We start from the raw sequence: 12,457 nt of genomic DNA on the forward strand, positions 1-12,457 counted from the left end.
AGAGGTTTTGGGTGAGATGGGAAGGACTTAAAAGAGACCTAAGGGGCAACGTTCTATCGCAGAGGGTGGTGCGTGTGTGGAATGAGCTGCTAGAGGAAGTGGTGGAGGTTAATACAATTGCAATATTTAAAAGGCATCTGGATGGGTATATGAATGAGGGGGGTTTAGAGGGATATGGGCTGGGTGCTGGCAGATGGGACTAGATTGGGTTGGGATATCTGGTCGGAATGGACAAGGTGGACCGAAGAGCCTATTTCCACATTGTACATTGCTACGACTCTATGACTCTAAATCCCTGAAGCTGGTAGGAGAGGTTAATGGAGAAGGGGGTTAAGAAGGCACATAGGACACTTTCTTTTATTACAAGAGCAGCGAGGTTATATTGCAGCTGCACACAAATTTTGCTTAAACGATAGCTGCAGTGCTTGTGCAGTTCTGGTTGCCACACTACAAGGATGTGATTACCCTGGAGGGAATGCAGAAGAGATTCACTAGGATGTTGCCTGGTTGGAATATTTTAGCTGTAAAAAGATGCTGGAAATGCTGGAGTAGTTTTCTCTAGAGGAAAGTGAGGACCGCAGATGCTGGAGATCAGAGTCGAGAGTGTGGTGCTGGAAAAGCACAGCAGATCAGGCAGCATTGTGGAGCAGGAGAATCGATGTTTCGGGGCTTATGCCTGAAATGTTGACTCTCCTGCTCCCTGGATGCTGCCTGACCTGCTGCGTTTTTCCAGCACCACACTCAAAACTCTAATTTTCTCTCGAGAAGGGAAACAGATTGAGGCGTATAAGATTGTGAGGGCATGGACATGGTGAATAGGAAGCAACCGTTCCCTTAGTTGAAACATCAATAACAAGAAGACAACATTTTAAGATGAAGGACTGGAGCTTTCGAGGGTATCTGACAAAAGTCTTTTCATCCAGAAGATGGTGAGATTCTGGAATGCACTGCCTGGCATAGGAGTAGACACAGGAAACCTCAACTGTTAATAAGTACATGGATGAACACTTGAAACGTCATAACATTCAAGGCTATGAGCCAAATGCTGGAAAGTGGGATTTGTGTAGCTAGATCAGTGCAACTTGATGAACCAAAGGGCTTCTTCTGTGCTCCATGACTCTACAACTTGGTAGCACTTTTGTCCTGAGATGATTTCCTGGCCACATTCTTAACATCACCAAGAATTCAGAACATTTCCAGACTCCAATTCTGCTTCAGCCCATTTTCTGCTGAAGATTTCATCTCTGTTTGCCACCCAAAGGCTTGGCGAATCTAAAACACTCTTCAATGGCTCCTATGATCTTGGATATCACCCAAACCTCTACTCCACATGCCCTTCTGCACAATGTGTCAATTCATCCATCATTAATGTTTGCTGACCTGCTGCTGTTTAAGTAATATTATGCTTTCAAATTTCTTAATAGCTTCCTGCTTCTCTACTTCTGTAACATTTTCCAGCCCTGCAACCATTAGAGATCTTAAGACTTCTCCAATTCTGGTTGCTGTTGTGATAAAGTTGAATAATGTGCTTTCATTATTTTGGAATTTGAACGGTCAAAAGAGAGGCTGATGAATTGGTTTCAGTTCTGTGATGGTAACTATTTTTTCAAAAAGTCAGAAAATCATTTGGAAAAGTGACCTAAATATACAATTTCATTGCTTAGTAACTGTCTAACTAGATATCTGCGGCATTAGCTGATTAAATATTTACACTGCTGAGGTTATGACATACAGAAAACCAAATAATCAGGTTCACTGGTAGTTCGGTTTGAGTTCAGTTTGGAAGAATCAGGTTTCAGTTTCATCGACACTGAAGAATAAAACTTTCAGCTCAGGAGATCAATTTCACTCTCATAGAAGGGTAGTTTGTGAAGTCTCAAAGCAATAGGAGCTTGCAAAGCTGTCTGAACTCAATGGACATTTAGGTAATCTAGGAAGGACTCTTAAAACTGCTTAAGCAGTCCAAGGAGAAAAGCTGGAAAGCATCAGTTAAGTAAGAAAGGAGTGATTTTCTCTAGGTTTGAATATCTGAAAGGGATATTGCTGCAAAAACAGTTGAATCTTTATGTGTTTATGTAATGCTTTATTCAAATTGGATTACATATTAATACTTAGCAGCTTGATTCTTTTGTAAACAATTTTTATGTTAAGAAATCTCAGTATTCTCATGTGAATGTTTAGCAACTGGTATCCAATTGCAAAAATAAATATAATCCATCAAGCCCAGATTTCATTCTCAGATGTGATTTCTTCAGCATTACTATCAAACGGGATCATAACACGTGCTTTCAATTTTCTCAGCCATATGCACTAGAATTCTCTTTTATTCTCTATGTTTCTCTATCTCACTTTGTTCCTTTTGGAAGCTCCTTAAAACCTCCCTCTTTGACAAAGCTTTTGGTTATCAACCCAATAGCATCTTATGTGGTTTGGTAGCATCTCAGGATTTTCTAATGTCTCTGAGAAGGTCATTGGTAAGTTTTGTTATATTAAAGACAGTATATAAATCGAAGTTAAAATGAAGAACTATAGATGCTGGAAATCCAGAACAAAAACAGCAAAAACCTGGCAGAGAAATTGTTGAAGAAACTCAGGAGGTCTGAAAAAGGGTCAGTGGGCCTGAAAAGTTAACTCTGCGTTCTCTCCACAGATGTTGCCAGACCTGTTGAGTTTTTCCAGCAATCTCTGTGTTTTGTAAAATACAATTTGCTGTTGTTAACTGTATCACTTCTCTAGAAATGAGATATGGTTAGTCCATGAAGTTCAGTTTCTAAGCAAATGGTTGGTGAGTCTAGAATCAAGGGACGGTCTTAGAACGAGGGTTATTCCATTTCAAACTAAAAAGAGAAGGAACATCTTCAGAGGGTGGCAAATCTTTAGAATATGCTTACCCAGAGTCTGAGGAAGCTCAATTATTGATCATGCTCAAAGCAGAAATCAATTGTTTTTTGGATAGTAGGGTTAAAAAGGTAGCATAAAGATGGATGATTAGCCATGATCTAATTAATGGGTGGAACAGGCTCATTCATTCAACCTGGCCATCTTCTGCTGCTCTTTCCTATATCTTTGAAATTTGCCACAGCACTAGCTGTTATGAACTGTTACCACTTTCCTACTTATTTTGCCTACTGATACTTTTTCTCAAGATGAAGGCTGGGAGGCCAGTGATGCTGCAAAATTATCAATGCACATCCCTATCTAACCATTTTCTCCAAATATTAACTACATATACTGGTGTTCCACTCTTGCTTGCCTCCTAATTTTGTGATACTCGAAATTTTTCAGTGACCTCCATTAAGGAATGAGGCAGCAATAAATGAAACCACTATGGATCATGAACTTTGTATGTAATGTACAATAGATAATTACGAACTTACCCCAGCATTCAACAACGTTGTGACCACATTTTTTCCTGGAATACCCTGGATGGTTGTTCCTTTCCCTGCAGTCTTCTGTACAACAATGACATTTGGCTTCGACGTCATCGAAGTCATTGGAATAGTAGTTATTTTTGTTGTTGTTCCTAGTGCAAATGCATTACAAAGGATGTTATATATAATTGCTACTGGGCTGGCTGACATATGAGCTATCAATAATAAAGTATGCATTTGTTCCAAGATTTGCCACAGTAAGAAAGGAAACTTGAAGCACAGAAAGCAAAAGATTGAGAATAAAAAATTATAAAACAAGATATAATCACACCAATCCAAGCTAATAGCTATCAGCCATATAGCTTAAGATGAAGAAGAATAAGAACAAAGATAAGAGAAAATGGGATAAAAAGCAAGTCAGAAAATTATTACCTCGGTCTAAATAGCAGTAAAAAGATATTTTACAACTTTTCCCCATGAACAGTTTCTCCATTTATTTCTTTGGAGAAAAAAAGTCCATGCCTTAGTTCATAACTCAATTAATCACTTAATTCTTTAGATGAAGGTAGAGAGCAAAAAAAAGACAGAGAATTCCCCTTCTGGATATTTACAGTCAAATCAATAATAAAAATAACTAAACAAGGCAAGGAATGATGCACTGTAAGTACAGAGGATGGTCTGTCATTATGCTGTAAATAATGTATTAGGAATCTGACTAAGATTTTAGGTTTAAGCTAAAAAGGTGCAAGTTTAAAAGAGATCTGAGAGGCAAGTTTTTGTTTTAAACAGAGGGTGATAAGTACCTGGAATGTGCTACCAAATGCAGTGGTTAGGCAGATTCAATAGCAATGGTTAAAAGACATCTTGACAGATATATGAATAGAGGGCAGGAATAGAGCAATGCAGACTTAGTGTAGAAAGGCATCACACATCAGCGCAGTCTTGGTGGGCCGAAGGGTCCATTCTTGTGCCGTACTGTTTTTTGCTCCTTGAGTTGAACAATGATCATGGATCATATCCTTTACTCAGCTTCTAGTCTGCTCAAAGTAGACTAGCAGGAAAAGATCTATTGCCCCACCTGATTAATTTAACGGTAAGCAGTTCACTATTAATTGCATTTTAACTCCTAAACTTTTACAAGTTCAGTGATGACCTGCACTATAAACTTCATGTAACATGTACTTTTTCTTCAGTTTTAAAAAAGACAAATTACTGACATACAGAGAGAAAGAAAGTCAGTTATGGTTTGATAAATTTCCTCAGTCTTCACTCAACTAAATTTAACTTCCTTCCCTCTGTCAAGTTCCAGCAAACCACAAAGGGAAAGACTAGTATAAGTATATGAACTAGACACGGAGTGAACATTAATCTGAAAACAACAGCAGTAGAAAGCACTTTTAGAAGAAAATTGTTTAAAAGAAACTGTGCAAAGGGTAAGAAGATGTACCCTTGACACAGTTGTAGTTGTATAGTTTAAGTCAATAATTTCAACAAATGAACTAATGTTTTCCACATTAATCAATTAGAACAGGTTATCTACAAAAACAAGAAAAGATGCCCAGAAAAAGTAATTCCTTGGGATTCAAATATCATGCTTAGAACATTCCAGCACTGCAGAGCTGCAAGATGTATCAAAACTGTGTACTTCCAAAACAAAAGCAAAATATTGTGAATACCAGAGCTCTGAATCAAAATGCGAAGTACTGGATAAACTCAGCGTGTTTACCACTATCTGTCGAGAGAGGAAAACAGAGTTAACGTTTCAAGTCCAGTATGACTCTTCTTTGGAATTACTAACAAAAATTTAACAGAAACATTAATCCATCTCATATCACAAGAACAAAATTACTTTGTTGAGTTGAAAGATGTGACGTGTCCTAATTATAAATATTTTAATAACATCTATTTGATTATGGATTGTTGAAGTGTAACTAGTAACAAACACATGTGGGTATGAAGAGGTTTAAATCTGGAATTTGTAAGTACTTCTATAGCTTTGGTAATTTGTTTTAAAATTTATTTTAAATTTCTGGACAGTAATGGGTTTTTGTTTCTATTGGAAAAATTTTACAAAAAAACAAGGCAATCGTTGTTCATTAATTTCCAATTGGGATTTTTTTTTGGATTGGGGAAACTCCAATACTTGGGGAATAATTTTTTTTTTAAATTTTAAGGTAGGCAATTCTATAAATGTCAAGGCTGAGCTGGATAGGTAAAGCAGTTGTTCCTGAGGAAGGAAGAAAATAGTTTAGAATTGTTAAAAATAGGTTAACCTCTGTATAAGGAATTTTGGACAAGTTGTACAGCAGAAGGGTTTGGTTAAACCCTAAGCAGCTCTTTGAGAAAGATAAAGCCCAGTTCTCTGAAAGTTCCAGAAACAGGCTATCAGGTTCTCAAGACTGAGAATTGAAGCCACAGTTAAAGTAAGCTCTACAGGAGTGATAAAGAAAGGAATCCTCCCTGATATTTAAAGATTGTTTTAGGGTTTATTGGGATCATACTTTCACCATGTTTAAAAATCATTAAACATGGCTGTAAATATTTTGGTTTATTCTATTTTATCTTCTTTTATTTTGCATAATAAGTTCAAATTTATTGTTAAAATCAATTCTGCAAGATTGCATGAGTATGTTTCAGTGAGATACCACATTGTTAAAATTTTTTTAAAAATCTATAAAGCCAGATTTTAGTTTGGAATCTAACTTCGTCTCATGATAATGTGAGCTGGATAATAGAAAAATGTCAACTCTATTTCTTTCTTCACAGATGCTGCCAGACCTGCCGAAATAGGAAAACAGCACATGTTCTTATTGCATATTTCCAAACATTAGGCAAGTCTGATCTTTAAGAAATTTTCATTGTTAACAGTTGTACTGGTATACACTAACCAGACATTATACTGCTGCTGATAATTTTTCCTCCAAGGGATGTAGCTAGTGACTTGGGTACTACAGTGATGATGCTCCCACTGGTAGTTTTCATGTAGGTTGTAGATCCTGTAGATGCTGCCATACGAGCACTGATAGTGGGATTCAATGTAGGGCGTGTGTAGGTAGTTTGGGTACCTGTATCACAAGAAAAATATATTGTTTAAAAAAAAAATGATTTTCTGAATTCCATTACCATTTAAATTGAAAATAACTACAATAATTATTTAAACAGAAGCATCAATCCCTCACAAACAAGACAGTTAGGCCATTTTTTGGAATATTGCATGCAATTCTGGTCTCCTTCCTGTCAGAAGGATGTTGTGAAACTTGAAAGGGTTCAGAAAAGATTTACAAGGATGTTGCCAGGGTTGGAGGATTTGAGCTTTGGGAGAGGCTGAACAGGCTAGAGCTTTTTTCCCTGGATCATTGGAAGCTGAGAGGTGACCTTATAGAAGTTTATAAAATCATGAAGGGCATGGATAGGGTAAAGAGACAAGGTCTTTTCCCTGGGGTGGGGGAGTCTAGAACTAGAGAAGGCATAGGTCTGGGGTGAGAGGGGAAAAGATATAAAAGAGACCTAAGGGGCAACTTTTGCACGCACACAGTGATGCGTGTATGGAATGAGCTGCCAGAGGAAGTGGTGGAGGCTAGAACAATTGTAACATTTAAAAGACATCTAGATGGGTATATGAATAGGAAGGGTTTGGAGGGATATGGGCCAGGTGCTGGTAAGTGGGACTAGATTAGGTTGGGGTATCTGGTCGGCATGGACAGGTTGGATGGAAGGGCCTGTTTCTGTGCTGTACAACTCTATGACACAAATCACAAGAATGGAACAACAAATGAAATAACCTACTCACATGCTTCTTCAATGTTCTGTACTTCAAGTCTTACCTGTTGGTGTAGTAACCAACTTTGTTGTCATAATGGCACCATTGCTGCTAACCACCATGATAGGCGAAGTGCTAGTACTAGGCATTGTAGCTGGTTTTGGCAGGATTTTGCTTGGTTGCATCTGTTGGGTTATAATCTTGACACCTGTCAAAAACAAGCTACAATGAAGGTAGTCAGCGACAGACCTAATAATATGGTTTAATATGACACCTTCTCCCATTCCAAAGAACAGATTTAACAGTAATGACTAGCTTATATCACAATCAAAAGCTTGAACCAGAGATGCAACTGATTTCTGGTGAAGAGCACTACACCACAAGGAACAAAGTGTATTTCAAACATCGTCTGACAAAGAGACCACAGGAAGAAGACAGAACGGTTATTATCTACACTGTAAATTGGATGGTTAACCAACTGGAAATAAGATACGGCAAAAATCACAGGACAAATGACCAATACACTCACAACAAAGGAATGCTTTGCCTACAATAGGTTGTTTTCTCCCCATGCACTGGTGCTTTAAATTTAATGAGTATTTGGTATAAAGTGCTGGCATTCTGCACTCTCAGACAAGTTGAACCTGAAGACAGTTTCCAGCTGATGGCAGACAAGTAGTCAACATGGCACTGCATTTGAATGCAGAACATATGCACCTAAAAGAGAAGCTGCTAACTGTAATCATCGGGAAACTTCCTTCATTCTGACACCATACATTTTTTTTTAAAATAGTGTAAGCAGCAAAACGAAAAAGCAGTGCTATTGGAATAAAATTATAGGACTTGTTTTGGTAGAGTCATAGAGGTCTACAGCATTGAATCTTCACCAGTCAAAAAATACCACCTCACTATTCTAATCCCATTTTCTAGCACTTGGCCCATATCCTTGTAGGCCTTGGCATTGTTAGTGCATATCAAAATACTACTTAAATGTTATGTGGCTTTCTGCTTCTCCCACCCTTACATACAGTGAGTTCAACATTCCTATCACCCTTTGGGTGAAAATAAAGATTTCCTCACATCGCCTCTAAACACCCTGTCTCTGACCTTACATCTATGCCCCCGTTCACTGATCCCTCAACAAGAAAAGATTCTTCCAATCTACATTGTCTATGCTCCCTCATGATTTTATCCATCTCAATCATGGTTCCCCTCACCCCCCCCCCCCCAGTCTCCTATTCTTCAACGAAAACAATCCCAGTTGATCCAATCTCTCTTCATAACTAAAAGTCTCTGGCCCAGGCAATATCCTGGGGGCTATGTCGATGACAATCTCTTGGCTGACCAATAAAATAAAATAAAGAATTGCAGATACTGGAGCTTGGAAAGAAACAAAAGGGTCACTGAACTTAAAATGTTAACTATCTTTTCAGCATCAATGTAATCAGTTCTCATCTTGCAATCCTCATTGCCTTCACCTCAATTTGTGACCATAATTCTGTTCGCAGATTACACAGCTCTACTTGTTTCCCACTCAAGAACCATGTTACCATACTTCAAGCAGGGGTCATCAAGAACCAGGTGGTTGTCAGTTATGAACAAGTCTGCACGAAATTTGTCTTGGAAATCAAAAGAAAGACTGAATGTACCCTTACATGGAGGACTGAATTACATCTGAATTCCATCACTCCAATCCCTTAAAAGACTAACCTGAAGATCAATAAGTGTCAGCAGCCAACTTGCACACAGCAGGATCACAAACAAGGAGATGAATGGCAAATAATTTGTTTTAGCATGCGATTAAACAATAAATACTAACGAGGAAAGCAACGAGACATCCTTGCTCTTCTTTGCAATAGTGCCATGGAATCTTTTCATATCCATTTGAGAGGATATGGTTCAACATCACATTCAAGAAATGGCATCTCCAACAATGTAAGATCCCCTCAGTACTGTACTGAGGGTGCTAGCCTCGACTTCAAGTCCCTAGATTGGAACCTGAACTGATGTCCCACAAATTCAGAAGCAAATCTTCTCCCCAGAAACAGAACACGTCTTACGAAATTCTATCCAAAATTGAAAGGTTTTTGTCACGCTTTTTGTTCAACATCATGAGGATAGCATCCATGCAACTGAGATCTTGTTCAAGGTAGTCCATAGCACGGTGAACACCTAAAATAACAATGTCCTTCGGCACTATTTTAGGATCCAGGGCACAGCACAAACTGTGCTAATAGGTTCCCTAAGTAAATAAACCAAGGAGGAAAGAAAGAACTAATGTCAATCAGCTACTCTGCCCAAGATGAGCTCAGAGGTTCAGTCTTTATCTTTTCTTTCAATTCTCTCACGGCTGGCCGGCCAGCCAGTATTTACTGCCCATCCCTCGTTGCTCGAGAATATGGTGGTAAAAGTTTTTGAACCTGCAGTTAACGCGCTGTACATTGACCAACAATTTCATGAGGGAGGGAATTCTAGGATTTTGACCCAACAACACTGAAGGAACAGCAATGTTTCCAAGTCAGGATGGTGAGTGGATTGGAGGTCAAAATTGCTTCTGGTGATGGTGTTGCCATGAATCTGTTGCCCTTATCTCTCTAGATAGTAGGTATGAGTTGAAAAATGCTACCAGAGTAGCTTTGGTGAATTTCTGTAATGCATCTCAAAGATGGTGCACACAGCTGCTAATGAATGTTGGTCCAGGGACTGGACATTTGTCAACATGGTGCCAATTAAGCAACTGCTTGGTTTTTGATGGTGTGAACTTCCTTGACAGTTGTTGGAGCTTCACCCATCCAAACAATTGAGGAGTATTCCATCACACTTCTGACTTGTGCCTTGCAGACGGTGATCAGGTTTTGGGGAGTCAGAAGGTGAATTACTTGCTGCAGGATTCATAGCCTGTTCTTGTAGCTACTGTAGTTATAATGCTTTTCCAGTTCAGTTTCTGGTCAATTGTAACCCACAGAATGTTGATAATGGGGATTTCAGTTGCAGTAATGTATTTAAGTTTCAAGGGCCGATAGTTAGATTGTCTTCTATTGGGAGTGGTCATTAACTGGCATGCATGTTACTTGCCATTTCCTAGCACAAGGTTGGATACTGCCCATGTCTTGTTGCTTTTGAGCATGAACTGCTTCACTATCTGAAGAATAACAAATTGTGAACATTGTGCAATCAATGGGAAACATCTACATTTCTGACATAATAATTGAGGGAAGGTTGCTGATGAAGCAACTGAAGAGAGTTGGACATAGTACACTATCTTGAGGAACTCCTGCACAGATATCTTGAAGCTGAGATGACTGACCTCCAACAACCACATCATTCTTTTTACCAGAGATGACTCCAACCAGCAGAGAGTTTTCCATCTGATTTGCATTGACTTGAATGAGATCAAGAACTGAGCAGCCTTGGCAGAACCTAAATTAGACATCAGGGAGCAAATTATTGCTGTGCAGGTGCTGTGTGGTAGTGTTGTTGATGACATCTTCCATCACTTCACTGATGATCGAGAGTAAATTGATGGGGAGGAGGAGGGCAGTAACTGGCTGGATTGGTTTGTCTTGCAACAGAAAATTTTCTGCATTGTCAGGTAAATGGCAATGCTGTAGAGGTACTGGAAAGCTTTGCTCGGGGTGTGGCAAGCTTTTGAGCACAAGTCTTTAGTACTATAGCCGGAATGTTGAACAGCCTTGTAGCCATTGAAGTATCCAATGCCTCCAACCATTTCTTGATATCATATTGAGTGAACTCAATTAGCTGAAGGCTGGCATCAGGGGACTTTTGCAGGAGGTGGAGGTGGATCATCCACTCATCAGTTCTGGTTGAAGCTTGCTGAGAATGATTCAGTCTTATCTTTTGCACTCACGTGCTGGGCTCTCCTGTCCTTGCCAGTTGGGATACATTTGCGGAGCCTCCTCCAGTAAGTTGTTTAATTGTCTACATCATTCACAACTGGATGTGGCATAACTACAGAGTTTAAATCTGATGTAATGGTTGTGGGATTGTTTAGCTGTGTTTCATCTTTGTTGTTCAGTTTGCAAATAACCCTGTTTTGTAGCTTTATCAAGTTCACACCTCATTTTCAGATATGCCTGGTGCGGCTCCTGACATGAACCTGCTGCACTTTTATTTCAAGCAGGATTGATCCCTGGACTCGAGAACAATGGTATATCATTTGGTACATTTAAGAATGATTTTAACTACCAAGGCCAAGCTGCAGAAATTACAGCTCATAGGCACATTCAGCTTTCAAACCCTGGCAATAAAACCTTCAAATCACAACCAACTTTGGCCCTTTTAAGTTGCACTGCTTATTCACAGCCTGTAGCTGAATTTCATGGGTCTGACAGTTTATTACAGGCTGTTTATTACAGTTTATTACAGTTGCTGACTTAGCAGTAAATAAATTCTAAACTTCAACACTAGGTGTATTAGTTCTAGCAGGTTAGAATGGATGCACATTCATGGAATTAAAGATATGTTATGGCCCACAATATCCATCTAAATATTCTTGCATCAAATTATAACTAAGCCTCATTCAGCTTTGTATTCATAGATACAGGCGCTTTTATGCCAAAACTATGGGAAGGTGCTCCACAGGCTTTTGAAAGAGTGTTGTCTCCTCTCTTTTATAATCTACTTCCCACAACAATTATGCACTTAAAAAAAAATCACATACAAAATAAACAAACAGTCTCACTCTCTTTTTTTTTACACTGTACATATGATGTGGATGTTGCTGCTTCAACCAGCACTTATTGCCCATTGCTAATTGCCCTGGGGAAATTGGTGGGGAGTTTCTTTAACTGCTGAAGTCCTTGTGGTGTCGGGTCACTCAATGCTGTGAGGGAGGGAGTTCCAGGATTTTGACACAGCACAAACAAAAGAGCAGCATATGTCTCCAAGTCAGGATAGTAGGTGACTTGAAGGGGAACTTGCAGGTGGTGATACTCTGATGTATCTGCTGACCTTGTCCTTCTAGTTAAAGGTAGCTATATGTTTGCAAAATGCTATCGAAGGAACGTTCATGAGCTACTGTCGCACATCTTGGAGATGGCACTGCGTGCTGATGGTCTAAGTGGTAAATGAGTTACAATCAACTGATTGCTTTGCCCTGGATCGTGTTCATCTTCTTAAGTATTGTCTGGATGGGTACAGTTCCAACAAGTGGAAAGGATTCCATCATACCTGACCCGTAGCTGTAAATGGTGGACAGGCACTGGGACACAGGAGGGCAGTTTCTTAAAACAGAATTCCTAGCCTCTGACCTACTCTTGTACCATAGTACTTTTATGGTTGGTCCATTCAATTTCTGGTCAACCCC

General features: G+C 39.2%; 1 protein-coding gene across 7 annotated transcripts in view; it reads right to left on the minus strand.

Moving 5' to 3' along the window:
* emsy (EMSY transcriptional repressor, BRCA2 interacting) overlaps window positions 1-12,457 on the minus strand; it is a 90,872-nt gene that overhangs the window by 52,513 nt on the left and 25,902 nt on the right. For all 7 annotated transcript variants that reach the window (XM_087988425.1, XM_087988423.1, XM_087988426.1 and 4 more), the window contains 3 exons: window positions 7,196-7,339; window positions 6,260-6,436; window positions 3,378-3,523 (listed from right to left, as the gene is read on the minus strand). In XM_087988425.1, coding sequence (XP_087844551.1) covers window positions 3,378-3,523; window positions 6,260-6,436; window positions 7,196-7,339 — 467 coding nt within the window. The remainder of the gene's footprint in view (window positions 1-3,377; window positions 3,524-6,259; window positions 6,437-7,195; window positions 7,340-12,457) is intronic.

This window comes from Chiloscyllium plagiosum, unplaced genomic scaffold (genome assembly GCF_037043375.1).
Source record: "Chiloscyllium plagiosum isolate Xiang-an unplaced genomic scaffold, Cpla_swu_hap1 HiC_scaffold_6, whole genome shotgun sequence".
Lineage (NCBI taxonomy): Eukaryota > Metazoa > Chordata > Chondrichthyes > Orectolobiformes > Hemiscylliidae > Chiloscyllium > Chiloscyllium plagiosum.